An 18,744-nucleotide genomic window follows, 5' to 3' on the forward strand; every position below is an offset into this window, starting at 1 on the left:
ACACTGTCAATTCATGCACTTCTACTTCAAAAGTAATATACAGCACAAAGTTAACTACAGTATCCAAACTTACACAGACCTCCACAACTCTCTAACCTTGTTTTACAGCTCTGTGTGAATGGAGATGCGTTGCATCATAACAATCTTAAGATTAGAGACAAAATAAAGGGGAAGAAGCTTTGGGAGAGCTTAACATCAACTGTTAAGACAGCAGAGACATTACATAAATGGGGAAGCCAAGACCATACACAGTCTTAGTGTTCATACTGTTTTCACATCTGTATTTCATAAATCTGTGAAAATCATTTAACTACAAAACTTTAGGTAGAAAAATAACTGTAGCTCTTGTCTACATGTGTTATTAAAATGTGCTAGTATCCATTGTTCAGTCAAGATACAGTGCAATACCTCTGCAGAGTCCAGAGAGCGCGAAAGAGCAAGAGTGCCTTATTCCTGGCATTTTACAGTAACATAGTATTGAATATTTATTCCTGGAGGTAAGTCAGAATAGCTACTGTACTTCTAAATGGAACCCAAATTAGTTCATATTAACTTCAAGCACAGCCAAAGTCCTTGAGATGAGGCAAGCCAGAAGCAACAGTTATCTAGACCTCAAGGAACTAGTCCTACACCTTCTGGATATGACTCTTGAATACGATCACAGCATTTTCATCCAGTAAAAGAATAAGCCAAAGAAAGAAAAATAAATGTAAACCAAGTTTATTTTGCTTTTAAGTAGTGTTCTTTAAGCACTACAGCAATGGTAAACAATGTAAATTAGTATAAGTCATCTTAAAAGCCAGAGTTTTTTTTTTTTATTTTATGAGTTGTTAAAAAGATGCAGCCTATTCTAACAGGATAAATATTTTAACCATTTCACTTCGAGTTAATGAAGGCTCACAAATGAGCAACACTCCTCATTGAGGAAAACAAAAAGCTGTTGTCGACAAAGCGACAGCACACACACAAAAACAAAAGAACTGTGTAAAAATAACTAATTGTACTGTGTTCCCATACTCTTTAGAAGTTGCTTTACAATGGGATGATATGCACATGATCTTGCTGCAAACTTGCCATACAACTTGCAAATACATGTAGCCTAGCCTTACCACTCAGTCCAAAAAGCTGCTAACTGATAAAAACAAATGCAGCACTAGAATCCTCTGCTTAACAATTCATTCAATCTGTTTTACTCATAACCTTTTCTCCTAGACTGCAGGACAGACTAGAAAGAAAATGATCCCGAATTAAAAATCAAAACTCTTACAGGAAATTGTATTATTTTGCAATATAATCTTTTACAAGTTATGTTTTGCCTATTTTTCCCCTTAGCCACAAAATGGGCATGAAGTAATTACTTTGAAAATGCCTTAATTTTCAACTTCATGCAAATCTAAATAAAGATGACCAAACAAAAGCTTAAACAATGGAAGGATATTTCACAGAAAATTTCTTATACAAAAAACACATAAGAAAAAGGGCCACTAGGTGACATTTTAATTTACAAATTGGCATCATTTTGGTCAACAAACATCCAAGTGCTGTTTTCTTCTATCACAACAAAGTAGCTGTACAGAAAGAAAACTGCAAAACTTTTTTATTTTTTTTTTAATCGCACATCTCCTCAGGAATTTCATGTGGATTAAGGATGCCAGGTACAGACATCTGCAGTTTATGCTTCTCCTCTTGAGCCTGCCGAAGGGCTGTTTCTCTTTCCTCCAAGAATAAGTCTGATGTGTCCTCACCTGCAAATTCCTGTGTAAGTTACATAAAATCATTAGTTTATTGTCAAATACTTTAGGCAGAGTAATAAGCTTCCAAAAATCCAGAATGATACAGAAAACATCTTCCCCTCACATGCCCTGCCAGGCTATTTGCTGGTTTTGCTTTCAGTTCCTAAGGTCAGAAGTAATATAAAGGAACGCAAAATAATTTACCATTTTTACCGTATGTTACAGAACAGGTTGCTACAGTAACCCATCATTTAGACCTTACGACTGTAAAAGCAGTACCATTACAATTTTAAAATACCTGATGATTACAGTCTCAATACGGATTAACAAACTCTGACAATCTTCCTGAATTCTACCGTCTGTAGAAAAATGTAAAAGCATAGCATTGCTCTAGCAAGTTTCAAAACATGTCCCAATCCCAAGCATAACTGAGACAAGATTTGGTTAAAAATCAACTTGCTTTATTTCCCGACTAGAGTAAGTTTTGCAGCCTTCTTATACACAAGAATGGTATGCACAGCATAAAGCACAAGTGATGACACTTTAGCCCAAAAAGTAAACAATTAAGTGATGACACTTAAGCCCAGAAAAATAAAATTATATCACACCAAAACAGATCATATGATACACCACTCAGTCACGCAAGCCATTCAACAGAAGTTCTCACTACATTTTAAACAGCTGCAAAATAAGTGGTATCTCCTAAACAAACACTGAACAAACACAGTCAAAAGTACTTTCCAACAGTACCATCCTGCTAAATGATCATTTTTTATTTCTTGAAAAAAGCACACCAAACATACCTTGATTTGAACCAGAAAATCCCTTAGGTGTTCCTTGAAGGCAGGAATATCCTGGTTTAAACTGAAGAGTCCTGTTACAAACAGCTTAACCTGGGCACTAACAGTAAACACATCAGTTAGTGTTTCAAGACATAAGAACCCACTTAAAAGTATTAAAGACTCATGGCAGACTTACTCTTGCAGGTGAGGAAATGCAGATTTGAGAAGATTAGCAACATACTCCTGAATAAACATTTGGTTGTTCACTGGATTTCCAGGGTTTAACGGAGTACTTATTTTTCCCTCTTCTACTAAGTTGAACATGTATGCAAGGATTGATGCATGCATTGTCAAACCTGAACAGATCAGAGTTATACAGATGCACATTTATTATTCAGCACAGAAAAGTTAACATTATTTTGATGTTCAAAATATGGTGTTTTAATCAGCTGGCTTACATATGTGTTTTCTTACCAGCAGTGTGTGAGGTGTCCGTTACAACTGAGAAAATATGCTGAAGGATATCACAGAAGTATGTCTGATAAAAACTCTGGGCAGCAGTCTCTTCTTGTGCAACATTCTGAAGCAAAGTATAAAGTATCTGAAGTCCTGGAAAATGTGCATTAAAAAAACCCTTAAGTTACCAACAGAACAGTATTAAAACTTCTGTGCATATTTCTGCCTTTTCCAAAACAATACAAATATCACAAGAAATTCTGAAAAGCCAAGCATTACACGCGATTTTCTCGGGCATTTCCTCAAGCAGCCAGTAGAGGGACCCCAGTCACATGCACGCCGCACGCCGATTTTATTTGCATTCTTAGATGACAGAAGCATAAAGAACCAAATCACATTACTAGTTACTAACTAATGAAGGCGAGAGAAACTCTCTACCGAAAAAAGTGTTTGCTAATTTAAGGAGGGAAGATATTTTATTTTTTTAGAATGACAGGAAAACTTAAATTACTTTCTAGGTGAAATTCAACTCGAAGTTCTCTTTTATCCCCATTCCTTCCTAACACCGATAGACAACTGACTAAAGAACTAGGTGGCTGCACAACCATTTTTTAATCCAGTAGTCAAGCACACTAAGCCCAAAATCTCAAAAACTAGTATTTTTTAGAATTCAATACATATAGCCTCTCCTAGTCTCTCTTCAGTAATTTGTCATTCTGGACAGCTTTTTAATTACTTGTGTCTGTCAAATGCAGCAATACATTCAGCTACTCCATGAGATTTCATCCATTTTAAACGCCTCACTGTTGTCCAGAGGAAGCATAATCCCCCTTCTATAACAATCTAAGGTGTTTCCCTTTATGCTGTGGGCTCGCTCGCAGAGCATGGGTTCAGCCCCCGCCCCAATCATGCACTTTTCTGCTGGACCTTTCAGTAGTCACTGAGCAACTGTCTTAACTGAGGCATTAAGTCAAACACCACAGGCAGCACTACAGAAGCTGAGCTGCAACACCCGTTTTAGCAGCAGCGAGCTGTTGCATCAGTTCAGCCGTTTCAATGAAGTGCCAGCACTCACATGGAAAAGAAAGCAAGCAGGAACTGTAACAGTGCTCTCTTAGAGCTCCGGGAGTGAAACAGCATCCAAGTATGTCAGCCCATTAATGTATACCTGGCTGACAACTTGAAGCTGAGACAGAAGATTATTATTCTTGCGCAAATGCAGTACTGAGTCATGTGACTAGAATTCAAAGTCTGACTAAACAAAAAAATGCAAGAAAACAGCATTCTACCAGAAAATACAACTGATACCACAAATAAAGTCTGCATATTAAACACTTTCATTTACCTGTATCTGCAACGTTTCTCATTGTATGTTTGAAAGCCCAAATAATAGAATCCAGAACAAGTTTGAACTGTGCGGGTGGAATGGCCAGGAATGCTGGGAAGCAATGAGAATTTACAGCCTGGAGTAGCAAGAAGAAGTTTGTTCTGTGTTCAGGATATTCTTCAAAGTCCTAGAAGGAAAAGATGGGGGAGGAAGGTCAGGTTTCCTTAAGGTTCTTCATGAGATCTTCTGCCAAGTAGAGCACATCAATAGCCAACACAGAATAGCATTTAGATCCCAAGTTTAAAATAACTTTCAATGCAAAGCAAAGGTTACCTTTCTCAGTTAACTTTTTCCCCACTAAAGCTTGCTAAGACCATCTTCAGGGGTTACAGAACATTGACAAGAGTCACATTTTGTCAGTACACAGCCTCCATCGCTACTCAGTCCACAGATAAAACAGACACATGGTCTCAAGAGGGGTTAAGCACCTATGTTGCTACAGGGGTACAATTTCTGGTCACACCCTATTGCAAACTAGCACTAATTCAGCTGGTAGCACTCAAGTATTATGCAAATACATATTGCACACTGCATTAGTGAGGAAATACTCAAGATGACTGATCAGTACTTATAGATTTTAAATATTTATGAATTTAGCCATTAGTCCTACAGTGACTGAAGTACACTTCTGCTTCCAGAAACACACCATTCCAAGTCCCCAGAACAGAAAAACTGCTAATGGAGTTAAATCAAGAGCTAAACAGAGAAATTTAAGGCAATAAGGTTAAGACATCCAACTAGACAGCCACACTTCAAAACAAGTATGTTCATTTGAGCAGAAATTTCAAGTGTCACAAATGCACTTGGTGACTGCAAAAAAACAGGGAGCTCACCCACAAGACACCACCACATATGGAAATGAAAGCAGGCGTGAACTCCTACTTAATTGCTGTAAGATGAAAGTTGTGCAATTACTCTACTCGCTACGTACTGCCTCCCTTCATTGCAAAAGATTATCTTTCACTTACAGATGTACCAACAGCCAGGACTAGTACTCTTATAAAACTCCTTTGTCTTCAGTTACTAGGGAAATGCCTTATCCAAAGTTTAAATATAAATACCTTGTTGATCATGTTTAATGTGCACTCAAAAACAGCATCAAATATCTGAGGTATTTCAGCAGTAATGTGTCCACCCAGTTTGTTGACAATGATAGCCATAGTACTAAGTACTTCAGGTTCTCTAGCAGCTGGAACATTTCTCTGGTAATCAATGAGAACTGCATCCAACAAGGGAGGAACAAAGTTTTCAGCCACCTAATAGAAAGAGTAAGCCATGGTTATAACAATGCAGTTACCGAACATGGTCTCTAGCATGCAGTTTATAGTGAAGTTCATTGTTTAGTTACAAGCAATACTTTTTCCCTGGGAAGCTGAAATACATTACACTTCCATTAACTCCTCACCCTCTGTATTCAGGCAGCAGGGCTTCCCATAGGGTTCCCTTTAAACCTCCTCAGATTCCCTTTAAGATTACTCCCAGCTAAAATTAACGGAAGCATCTCAATCATAGCTCAGGCCTACCTCTCTATGATCGTACTTTCTATTTTACAAACCTCCTGCAGCAAGTTCCTGTGACCAACTCACTCAGTCAGTTAACAACAGAACAAAAACCAGAGTTCATCCTAATTCTGTCTTGCAAATTATTTGTATAAAATAAATCTACTTACCATCTGAGGATCACTGGACCTGCTCACCCAGCCAGAAATTAATTTTAAAGTTTCCCTTTTTACAGTCCTCATACTTCTAATCAAGGGCTGCTTTGTTACCATTTCACCTGAAAGTTTTAAAGCTTCAGTTAACCAGGTAAGGTGTAACAAAAATATTAACTTAAATTGGTATTACAAACCAGAGAATGTTTATTTTTATATCCAAACTACAAAGACTACTTAAAATCTATTTACATATTGTGCAAAAAAAAAAAAAAAAAAAAAAAAACACCACACACACCCACAAACGAAAAACACCCCTACCTTCCTATTCTAGCTCCACAGGTCAAAACTGCCACTCAGCATTGCAAAATTACTGACAATACCCTACTTAAAGAATTTGAAAACAGCTACAACTTACTTTTCAAGTAAGGGAAATCACACGTATTCACTTAACTACATGGACTGAGCTTATATCTGGTTCTCAGTAAGTGATGGGGGGAGAACAAGAAAGTTCCCGATTTCATCTAAGAGAAATAACCCTTTCAATTGTCTTCATGTGTAAAAGTCCACACTTACCCTTCTTAAAATGCCCTGTCCTTAGTTTTGTTTCTTACCCCCACATCAATGTAGTCTTATCAGCAAAACCTGACCTAACACACAGCCATACAACCATTACAGTACGTGCACACGGAAACCTAAGGTGGGATTGCTCGTGCCAGCTTCAGAGCCATCTCTGGCAAGACGGAACCAGTTGTAAAAACAGACTCTGAGGCAACTGCCATCACAGTAGTTGCTAATCAAGTAGCAACTCGGGCAACTTCACTGTTTCCAACAGGGAAAGAATCAAAATGTAATGATTTCTAAGCCGGTTTTATTCAGGATTCTGAGAAGCTGCTTCAAGGTAAACCAGCTGCTCAGTTACAAGTTTTATTCAACATTCCTATTTCCAAATATCATCATTTGCACTGGCAAGAAAATGAAGCATAACACACAATTCCATGACTCATTTTGTCTTGTAATGAACGAGTGCAGAAGCACATTCAACTGAGCTACCATAGGCCCTAATTTATCTAGTAAGAATAGTAGGTTAGGCAATTGGCAATTCCTTCTCAGTGACTGCAGGCCTGGTTTATCACGACCTTCAGGCATCTTCACTACAGTTACATTTCTGTAACAGAGCTATTTGGTAGCACAGTATGATACCAACACTATGCCAACATCTTTTGGAAAAAAAAAAAGAATGAGATTCTATTTAAAGATTGTATTTTAATACTCAAAGTTAGAGTAAGCTAAAAGAACACATGCTACAACTTTGTCTCAGCAAGATGCCTATTAATTCCAAGTATGCATCTACGCTGTTTGCACCTTTCCTAAACTTTCTCATTTATAGGTGTTTTTTCATTCCTTTAAAATCAGGAGTTTGAATAAAGTATCTGGTTAACAAAAAAATCTAGGCAAGCACTTTCGGTCATTCTCCACTTTCCTGATACACACTATAACATTACCCAAATTGGAATGTACTTGGAAACCTGACGACAGACACTGCTGCCCCCCATTTTCAGGAAGAACATGGACTTTCTTACCGTTAGCCTGAATAGCTGCAGAAATGTTTTCACTTAGGCACTTGTACACATTCAGCATATCTAAATAAATTCTTCCAAGCTGAATCACAAAGGGGTGGCCAACTGCTTTACATGCTCTTACATTGGTTTTCAGAATACTACCAAGCTGCTTAACTGTTTCAGGATCCTTTAGAATATCAACATTCTGTTAAAAAAGAAAATTAAGAGTCCATTTTTTTTAGTGAATAAAACTGCTCTTTAGCTTTCAACGTGAAAGTGTAAGGTTAAATTATTTTGCACACTGCATTAAAGAACGTGTCACTGAAATTTACATACAGACTTTACATATACTGCTGTTTACTTCATGGCACTTGCCACTACTTTGGAGTCAGGATAAAGCTTCAATTGATTTAATTCTGCTCTTCTGCAGAAGTATTTTTGCTGCAGTGGTACAAGCATTATTCTAATTGAAGGAAGAAAAAAAAAAAAAGCTATGAAGGAGAGATTAAGAAGGTAAAGCCACACAGCGAGTGGTCCAAAGGCAAGGCAGTGTGTTCTTGTATTAAGCGGGAAGCCAGAGTAAGAAACCCTAACTCAACCTTGCCTAAATTTCAGGTTCTTAACTCCAAACAGACTGATCTCTTGTGCAGTGCAAAACTGTTGTTCTTTAATGCATAAAGTATGTTGAAAAGACTGAAAGAAATGGAGGATAAAATTAAGAAATAAAGATGTACTTTAAGAGAATGATGGAAGAGAAAGGAGGAAGAGTGAACCTTATTTTTAGCACTTTAACTTTTCTGTTTTTCAGAAAGAAAACACACTTCTAAGGTAGGTGAAAGGGAGCCTTAGAAAAAACTATTAAAAAATATCCCATACAGCAACATAAAATTGTCCTTTAAATCAGATTAAAACTAGCATTTATTTTGTGCTTTGTCTCCTCTCTCAAAACAGGACTCTTACTGTCATGTCAACCACTATTTCAGCCATCAGTTAATGAAGTCCACCACAGCTACATACAATAATAACAGTAAACAATAAACCCAGGGTGAGAGAAGCATTTAGCAGTTTTTCTTTACCTCAACACAGAACACACTTAAAATTTATGAGCTTACTTTTGTTGCCTGTTGAATTATGCTGTCCCACACTTGATTCGGTAGCAACATGTATTTTTCTATCAGATGCTCCTGCACAGTCTGGTCTGTCTGTGCCCCAATCATATACCCTACTGCTTCATAAAATGTATGCACCTGATTGGAACAAGTCAAACAGGAAGGTTAAAAAGGAGTAAGGAACATTTTACACTGTTCTGAACTATATATACACTAGAGACTGAAAATGTGTTTCACTGTCTAAATACCATTTTCCCCTTCTGACTTTCAAGGGTTCTTCTCCATTCTTTCCTTACTTTCATTGTGTACAGAACAAAGCTCCATCTCCTTTCGCTCAAACACTACGACATACATTCCACAGTCTTTTTAAATTTGCAGTCATATCCTGAAGTGAGGCAGCTCAAACATATGCTACTTAACTCTTACCTAAATATTACTAGACGCATTTTAACTGTGGACTGGATTACATCACTCTAAGCAACTCTTCCCAGATGTCAGATCCACTAGGCCCCAAGTGGACAGCCATTACGGCGACATCTCAGGGTGCATCACACACTGCTCTCTCATTCCTGAGCTGTGCCCTTCCCAGATGCAGAAGCTTTTGGATAGTTCCCCACCCCTCCCTTCAAAATACAAGAGCTACAGGTACACTACTGTAGTAGAGTATTACTCACTCCCAAAGCAGAACCAGAAAACACAGGATTCAGTGTCTTATTCCCTTTTTAAAACAGTCCAGAATTTAAAATTTCAACTAAATGCACTTCAATTCTCCTTCCAAATATTGGAATATCTCAATATTGGGTATATCTTAATATAATTGAGACCCAGTAATGCAACTGTAATGATCACGCTATTTATACCATTACACTGTCACTTAACAACAAACTAAGGAATACAATTCAAGCCTTGAAAACCACTACTACGTGTCAACAGGAAATTACTTTCCATTAGTCTTTAGGAATTATCCACAATGCTGAACTAAACATACCTGTTGTGGCTGAAGGTCACAGATAATTGTATTAATATTGTTCAAGATTTCATCAATAAACGGCATGACCTCTCCCACTTGCACCTGGACAAAATGTCGGCGGCATTTCTGTGCTATTTTTATGAAGGTATCACAAGCCATATCCTGGACGCCATCATGGGTTTCTAAATTAAATCAAGTCAGTTACTGCTTTGTATTTTTCCCCCATACCTGTCCATGTATGGGCATTTATTTTTTTTTAATTAAAACAGCAAGTGAAAAACAGATAATTACCATGCATAAATTCAAACAGCTTGTTGACTACTGTCTTCAAAAACTTCCAGTGAGCTCTCAAAAACCGTGGGTATTGACCTACTATATACATTATATTTGATGCAATAATGGCTTTATTGTCTTTTCCACGCTTTTGTTCACAGAGTCCCAGAAGATCCTACAACATAATGTATTCTTTAGTTTCCAACTTCCTCCAGTTCAATTAAAAGCACTACAAGTATAAAATCCTACAAGGAGCTATATTAAAGGAAAGTGGTTGTCATCATGAAGTTCGAAGTCCAAATACCACACACCCCCACACCCCCCTCCTCCTGCCCAAAAAAAAAAAAAAAAAAAAAAAGGTGGGTTAAGACTGGGGTGATAGAGTAATTTTAAGTTTCAGCCAAACCAGGAACACCCTGTTTTCAACTACAGAAACTCCATTTTAAATATAACTAAAGATTTCTGCAGGGGAGACTTAGCCTCACAGTATTGAGCACTGACCAAGTAGCTGGTATCAATAAAAATATAGACTCTACATCAAATACAAGAAATTGAACTAAATGTTCGGTATAAATTTGCATAAAGTAAGGTCCATTACTCTTGGAAAAATGTTTTGTTCCTGCACTCTTTCCATGTGTGTATTTACCAAAGAGTTGGTTTGATCAATGAATATATACAGAAAACAGCAGGGTGCTGGCTAGTTAAAAATGTGAGTTGTTTTGCCACTCTCCTTTATTTCATTAGTAATCCCTTTCCATCTCTTCTGCATTCTCAAAGAAAAACACTTCATCATAAACTAAATTTTATCCCTGAAATTTTCACTGTGAAAAGGCAATCTGGACTAATGCATTGTTCATGGCTAATGAATTTATCACCCTTAAATTCAGGATATAATATTTCCCATTAATTTATTCTTATCAACTTGCTTGCTGTACAAGGTAGCTTACTAAGAACATAGAACAGCATTTTGGTAAACTTAAGTTTCTTGAGCATGAGCTATGAAGCGTGACAAAGCTGTCAGTTTTGCACCATGATACCTTAATTACTGTAACAAGGAATCTCTTTTCATCTTCTTCATGCATTGCGCCACTGATTGAGCCTATAGCCCAACACAGGGTATTTAAATTTTTCCATGACCATTCTGTTCCATTCACTTGATTGTGAAGTTTTTCAGTCATAATTCGTTCTGTATCTGCGTAGTCCAGATGTGTAAGATAAACTGAAAGACATCAACATTAAACAGGCACATTTTAAAGCAACAACCTGGATCGCAACTCCATAGGCAAAGTTAGGTTTGTTTTAAGAAAAAGACAACCAAATTGTTAGGTAAGCACAATGCTTCTTTCCTGAACTTATGACAGAAGGAGCTAAAAATTTAAACACAAATTTGTTAAAACTGTATTCTAACAATGAACAATAAACTCTACCAATCATTTATGGTTGCACTAAGGGATCTCGGCAAAACACCACATGCTAGAATGTGAAAAGTCCAGTCAGTAAAGTTGCTAAGTTATAATTAACAAAAGGCATACATACTGAAGGCCTCTAGGGAATGTGGGGCCGACTACCTATGGGGGTCACTATCAGTGTGTAAGAAGTCAAGCAGTTTTCTTCTGCTCTTTATTTCAATGCCATTAAGTCTGCTGGTTGCAATAACCCACCATTAAAGTGGAGGTGGTACTCCTGAACAAGTCTAGGTAGAAAGATTCAAGTATCCCAAATCAAGACACTTGCATCAGCCCCTAATAGGATTAGTGTTTCTAACAAAATTCTAAATCCCAGGAAGTCAAAAGCAATGTTAAGGCCAGATTCACAAACAGATTTTTACTGTGCCACGAAACACAGCTTCCACCACACGCTCACTTTTTTTTTTTTAAGTGAATCTTAAAGGTAATACATTACAAGCAATAGTTAAAACCAGAATTCACACCCAAACTGAATGTGCATTTCCATATAAATAATCCTGTATCTGGAAATATAACTAAGGCTCAGGACATAACTCATAATTTCAATACAATAAACCAAACATTTAATCCAATAAATCAAAAAATGGTTTTCATGTTCCATATGAAAAGATATTAGAACAATTAATCTAATGCTGGCCGTTACCTACATCACAAGTACAAAGGTAAGAATAAAAAAGAAAAATCGAAACCCACACTGCCTCATGCAGTTCCCCCCTCCACACCCCTAGTTCATATGTTAGTAAACACTCAGTGTTCCCTTAAAGCATTTGCATTTGATAGAATTTGATACATTTAGTATTGAAAGTTTGATGTCCTAAATATGTAATAATTCTAATCCCCCCACTCCCTCAAGTTGCAGTTGGGACGCTGAATTTTTTTTCTTGCCTCAAAAATCTTTAAGTTATCACTAAAATACATAGGGTCTATCAATTCACCGATAAAGCGGTTACAGTTGAACATGAGACTTCTGAAAATAATAGCATACACACTGTAAAAATGAAACCTACTTGCCACATTAAATGGTACAGAAATACCAACCCTGGTGTTCTTCAGGGTGCTCACAACCTTTGGTTTGGGTTTTTTTTTTCTACATGATATGCAATTAATTGCAACTTTTATACTTTTAAGCAAGGTCATTATAAAATCTCAGCACTAACTTTGGAGAAGATTTTTGAAGCTTAAGTTCAGGCTGGAATTTTGTGTTTTGCTTAGGAATACTATAAAAAACCCAAAACTATTCAGATCTATTGAAGGAAGAAATAATTTTTCTGGAGGACTGCTTGGTTTACACAAGACTACAACTACAAGGAGTAACAGCCAGCAAGCGCACTTCAGAACAATCCCTCCTATGTAACAGCTTTCTGAGAAAACTAAGGTTTTGTTGAATTGGAAGAATTTTGGTAAAGGATCATCAAAAGGCATTCTATAGGAAAAGGCAAGGGACAGAAAGTTATTGTATTACTACTAAAGTTATACAACACTACACACGCTTAAAATTGAAAACTTCAGACCAACGCCGTCTCCTCTCTTTCAAGTATGCATACTACTCCTCACTGATAATCATTTTACCCACACAGTAATTCAGATCGTAAGCTAACATTCCATAAAATACATGCTGCTGATGCAGCTACAGAGACCTACAGCATAAAAAAATGCCAGCTAGTACACTTACCCAATGTTTCCCTCATATTTTTATACAAGTTTATGGAATCTGTATCCTTCATGAATTCTCGTACTACTTCCCCTTGGTCATTTTCCACAACTAGGACTTCTTCAGGTTTAGCCATACGGCTAACCATTAGCAATCGAACCTGTATGTTGCAAAGGAAGTTGAATTGAACTGTAACATGAAAATATACACAATAGCTCCACAGGTGTTTCCAGAGCACTCTTGTCAGGTAGTGTGACCCATGTGAAGGGTATATCCAGCACTTCATGAGATCAGCTCACTAATTCTATAGACACACATTATCCAAAAAGCCAGTAAGAACAGAGCCTGCTAATTTCTCTCACTATGAACAAGCTGAGTAGTTCACCACCATCACTTTTTCCATACAGTTTTGTTTTTTCCCCTCCAACTGAAACACTCCAGCCTTTATCTGTTTAAGCGAACAGTTCAATACAGATTTATTTCTTAAAAAAAATTAGGTCTAAATTCATAGTAAGTATCTTAAAAACTGAAACACAGTATTAATACTGCTGTCATATACTGGTGTCATCTTGAAGTATTTTTACAACTGCAGCACATTAAATAACTGGAGTTGAACCAATTACCAACTACCCAAAGCAAGAAAAGTTTTCTTATGTCACTCCTTACATGAAGAAAAATTGTTCAGGAACAGTATCTAAATCCTTGAAGTCCAGTTACTTAAGCATGGATTACCTTGGACAATACAGGCAAATAAAGCTGCCTCCTTGGAGGAACATCGAAGTGTTGACTTCCCGAAAGCAATGGAGAAGCCGATGTTGAAAATGGACTTTCCCTGTACAGCTCAGCAGCTAAATGATTCCAATATTCAAGACAAATCTTGAAAATTTCTGTTTCTTCAACTTCTGACACCAATAACATATAATGAAGAGCCTAGAAAAGTGTGGTTTAAATATCTCATTATTGATTATTCCTGCAGATAAAACCACATTGCTTTACGTTCGGTTATCCAAATACTGATAAAATGCCAAACTGACATAAAGTTAGGAAAAAGAGGGCATTAACATTGCAGTTACATTACTTAAAATGCCAGAGGTCCAACCAGCACAGCAACTCAAAAACTAAGTACCCTGTCAATTACCATCATTTTCAAAGTGCATATCAATTCTTTAGTCTGACGTAGCCTGAGGACATCTTAAAAAATGCCGTAGCCAAATCAGTCTAAACTATCAAACTCACAGCCTCTGAAGCATCTGCAAGGCATTTTGGTTTAAAGCCCACAAAAAACCTTCAACAGCTAGTTTCAATGAATGCTGTTCTCAAGACTATTACTGCTACTTTGTCCTTATACCCAGAAGAACTGAAGGCAACCATCAAAGCCATACCACTCGCTCACTTTCCACAGAAGTCATATAACACAACATCTTCTGTTTCTTTACTGCCAGAACAGCCACACCAGACTGAGAATGGAAGGCCACTGATGCAATTCTGACAGGCTGAGATACCAACTGTAGAAATTAGAACTACACAGCCAAACACCTTTTGCCTAGCTTATTTTTCAGTCCCCTGGTGCAAGATATCAAAGCAATAGCCCACTAACAAACAAACAGAACAGAATTACAAAGTCTGAAGACATTTTCATAGCTTAGGTACTACAGCAACTCATAGCATTTTGGATGGTAAAGACATGATTCAGCATCTGCATATACCAAAACAACCATGTATTAGTGTTATACACATCAATTTTTCTTGGTGATTTCAATAAATTGCATAACTTCCTTTACAAGTTCATGGAACAATTTCAGAAGATCTGTTGCATCCGAAGTGCAGGAATAAATAGGTAAGAGTAACATGGGGCTTTTTGAAGTAGCTGCGTAACCACGTTCTGTTACCCTGGAACTTACAGAAGTGAAGTTTGCAACCATTTCAGGCCAGCCTAATACTTTCTTAAACATTTCTCATCCTACGAAACAGTTATCCAGAACTGAGTTTTATGAATGTGTGTTTTAAAGAATTTAACATGGTTATGCTGGACAAGAGAGGATGCTACTACCTAAAAACTGCATTCCAACTTACACACAACTGCACAGGACATGCGACAGTTTCAGCTGTTTACACGGGTCTTCTTAATGAAATCTCAACCTAAGTAGAAACGAGTTGTGCTCTACCCCCATTCGCAGTTCTTTTCAAAACTTACTACTTCCAGGTTCAGGAATTACTTGGGAACTGTTGATTGTTGCTCTTTTTAAAATAAGAAGTGATATTCCTCTTAGTCCAACTTCTAAACGAGCTACAGTTTGATATTTACAACCAACTTATCGATATACTTTTTTTTTTTGTGGAGGGCTTCCTCCAGAAGAAATGTATTGAGAATACTATCTGGAAAACAGACTAGAGTTGAGATGGACACGTTAGGTTACGGCTAATCCATCTGCAAGGTGTACTTCCCGCCCCCCAGTGGAACCTGGTCTCCAGGTTTAAACTGCGGTATTGTTTCTCTACCTCTGTCTCAGGGCAGTTCCTCACCCTATCGCCTCCATACCTGCACAGGGCTTGATTCTGGGCACATGAAGTGGTGCTTCAAGGGGCTTTGGAGCCAGTTTCATCCCCTTGGAGCTCAGCAGTGGGAGGGAGCTAGCAAAAAAGTCACCACAGAACAGCTCATCCTCAGCAAAATTTTTATTCACAATTAAAAAAAAAAAAAAAAACACCCACAACTGTAAAACCCTGATTTTGTGATCTAGGCCCACTATAGGATGAGCTAGTGCTTTCAGTGTTCAGCAGTCATACAGAATTTAAGCCATTCCAACCCTTCATTCTCAGCTGAATTTCTAATAATTTCCACAGATCCCAGAGGTTTTGACAGTGAAGTTAAACTTTACTGTCAAAATTGAAAAGAATGCAGCAGTCTCCAAGAAAGAGGAACAAGCAGGAAGGAAGGATAATTGTAAATCTTATTCTCAGCAACTACTGTGAAACAGCTAACAACTACGGCCTGCAGGCCCTCCTCCAAGACCAGTAATACTACAGTAAAGCACACAGAGTCATTTGGTAAAGCTCTACCATTAATCATTACTGGCATACATAGTCTTTATTACATAGAAACAGTAGCATCCTTGAGGATTACATTCAAAGCCTTTCAGTTAAACTTATGGGATATGGTACATTGGGCAAGAAGCTATACCAGGATGGAAGCACTGAACATGTTGTACCCCAGAAAACATGCATGTGCTCTACCCTAGGAAACAGCTCTGGATGCTGAATAAAAACGTTAACTGAGCTGCTTCTCACAGACTGATGAAAGTCACAGAAGCACCTCCTGTATACAAGAGTTGAGCAGAAAAATACAGTATGTAAAGGCCCATGGAAAAACAATGTATCAATTTATTTTTAAGCAACATTTAACACTTTCAAGGAGGAGCAAGTAAGAAGATGGAGGAGACAGACTTATGTCTTCAGACATTGTATTAATGTAGGACCACTGAAAATAGAATGCCATTGAGGCACACTAAGTAAAATAAGAACTCTGAAAGGGGTTTTTGTATTCATGCAATTTGCCAATTACATGAAAGAAACAGGACTATTTTCTTCCCCTCTTACTCTCTTTAAGTACCATGAGCTAGAAGTTATAGTTAGTATCATATCTTTGAGTATGGAAACACTTGCTACATTTTTTAAACCGGATAAACTGAGAAACTTACCTCCATTAATGTTTCTCTCAGATTTAATCTCTTTTCTATAAGTTGACCATGTTCCTTGAGGAAGGTGCAGAGAAACAAACTGAGATTCTGAATGAAGTTCTGTTCATCATCTTTTCCATTTGAGTATGCAAGTCTGATATTGGTATTTAGAGGAAGCATCTAATAAAAACAATACAGACATAATCAAGAATTTCCCTTTTTATACAGAACTAGAACTACCACGTATTAACAAGTATTTTGCTCTTTTGGCAAAAAAGCCCTTCCGCTTTTCACTATATCTACTCTTTGCCTTCTTAAGTAGGTCTTACAGCTCCTTCATTTCACACTTGATCCCAAGATGGACAGCAAAATGCAAATGCAAAACAGATACAAAAAGTACTGAAGAACTAAACCTTTTTCCAACCCTCATAACACCAGCTGTAAACAAGGAAAGTATCTGCTCTAGCACAGACATTTCCAACTAGCACGGGGCAAAAAGATGTTCCAAAAATGTGTTACCTGTCCCTAGTAACATTAAGTTTCAAAACATCACATCATCACAATGTGAAAACAACAAGCCAGACCTCCCTAATATTTGGAAACTGGCAAAGAAGACTGAAAGATACCAGAACACATTTTTCAGTAATCATGTAGAGATCTCTGGCACCTCTTAAGAGATGCACTGGCTTTTAAATTCTATCATTACACACATAAACCCTTTTCAACACTGTCTTCTAGTAGGAAACTACATTCTTTAATGTCAACGCTATTCAGCTATAGAACAGTGAGAACAGAGTTTAACACTTTTGCTGCTGCCAGCATTTGGGTGGTTTTGATTGCTCTCCATTTTACAAAAATAGTCAAATATTTGCAATGAATGCAACAGCTGGCATCAAATTCCTATGCAACAGTCATACTAAAAACCTGCAAGTTACAAAACAGGTCGAACACCCAACCTGGCGTTCAACTGATGTTTTGAGGAAAAACATTATTAAATTTAACTGTAAATAAAAAACCTATAGCTCCACTTGAAACTCGGGGGTAGGGCGGCATTCAAAGAAGCATGCCTGTTCTAAAGAACCTCCCAAGATGGACACAGATTGCAAACAGATGAAAACAACTCTTCACCTGTCTGCTTAAGATGCAAATACAATGAGGAAAACTACAAACTCGCGTAACTGAATCTGAACTGCTCAGAGGGTTATCACCAAATTACATATATTTAAGGCATGGCTTTGTAAGACAAACATTTTATCAGTTTCAAAAACTAAACAGTAACTTGCAGAAGTTACTTCAGCTTAGGTTTTACGAGTCATGCAGTACACATTTTGTTGCATCTCTCAACTTTCCCCATCAGTCTGAGTCTTCAAACACCTCTTAAATTAAAACAAATCAATACTGCAGAAATACAGCTGTGAGCTAGTCAAAATTACACTTAGCACCTTCTGATCAAGCCATAAATACCACTGAAGAACAGTATTTGCCCGATCAAGAGCTCTATAATGAATATGAACTTGTAAACTGAACTAGGTTCTACAGAAATTCATTTTGCAAAGTGAAACAGTCAAAAGAGACAGATTTATATAAAAAACATTACCTGTTTTAACTGCATCATGGTCAGGGTAAAGAGTGTTACAAACTGTTCTTCATACTGGCTTACACTGACACCTGCAATCTCTGTGAGGCACTTCAGAGAGACATTTCGAAACATGGGAACATTTAAGAACTATTGAGAGAAGAAAAAAAAAAAGAGTATTATGAGTGAGCTGCATGCTAAGCTTTTTTGCAATTTATATTTAAATTTGAGCGGTCATTTTTTGCACAAGTACCTTGTATATTAGTGTGCTGATTAACTTGGTCTCAAATATATATCCCAGAGGAATCCAGTTCAGAAATCGTAGCAAGGTTTCCAAAGTTGCGTGAACTAAGGGAGCATTTTGGGAGTTTTCCTGTAAACAACCATTAGTGTTTATGACATTGGTAGGCATGATGGGGGGTAATTTTTTAAGTCATCATTAAAGTAGTTA

General features: G+C 37.3%; 1 protein-coding gene across 8 annotated transcripts in view; it reads right to left on the reverse strand.

Moving 5' to 3' along the window:
• Positions 1 to 704: 704 nt before the first annotated feature.
• The window catches only part of XPO1 (exportin 1), a 39,890-nt gene continuing 21,850 nt past the window's right edge, over positions 705 to 18,744 (reverse strand). For all 8 annotated transcript variants that reach the window (XM_055816231.1, XM_013300163.3, XM_055816232.1 and 5 more), the window contains 17 exons: positions 18,547 to 18,666; positions 18,315 to 18,443; positions 16,739 to 16,897; positions 13,773 to 13,970; positions 13,062 to 13,200; positions 10,961 to 11,142; positions 9,942 to 10,098; positions 9,669 to 9,832; positions 8,684 to 8,818; positions 7,593 to 7,776; positions 6,028 to 6,134; positions 5,420 to 5,614; positions 4,317 to 4,485; positions 2,990 to 3,124; positions 2,712 to 2,871; positions 2,537 to 2,633; positions 705 to 1,755 (listed from right to left, as the gene is read on the reverse strand). In XM_055816231.1, coding sequence (XP_055672206.1) covers positions 1,609 to 1,755; positions 2,537 to 2,633; positions 2,712 to 2,871; positions 2,990 to 3,124; positions 4,317 to 4,485; positions 5,420 to 5,614; positions 6,028 to 6,134; positions 7,593 to 7,776; positions 8,684 to 8,818; positions 9,669 to 9,832; positions 9,942 to 10,098; positions 10,961 to 11,142; positions 13,062 to 13,200; positions 13,773 to 13,970; positions 16,739 to 16,897; positions 18,315 to 18,443; positions 18,547 to 18,666 — 2,577 coding nt within the window. In that variant the 3' untranslated portion in view covers positions 705 to 1,608. The remainder of the gene's footprint in view (positions 1,756 to 2,536; positions 2,634 to 2,711; positions 2,872 to 2,989; positions 3,125 to 4,316; positions 4,486 to 5,419; positions 5,615 to 6,027; positions 6,135 to 7,592; positions 7,777 to 8,683; positions 8,819 to 9,668; positions 9,833 to 9,941; positions 10,099 to 10,960; positions 11,143 to 13,061; positions 13,201 to 13,772; positions 13,971 to 16,738; positions 16,898 to 18,314; positions 18,444 to 18,546; positions 18,667 to 18,744) is intronic.

This window comes from Falco peregrinus, chromosome 11, assembly GCF_023634155.1.
Source record: "Falco peregrinus isolate bFalPer1 chromosome 11, bFalPer1.pri, whole genome shotgun sequence".
Classification (NCBI taxonomy): Eukaryota; Metazoa; Chordata; class Aves; order Falconiformes; family Falconidae; genus Falco; species Falco peregrinus.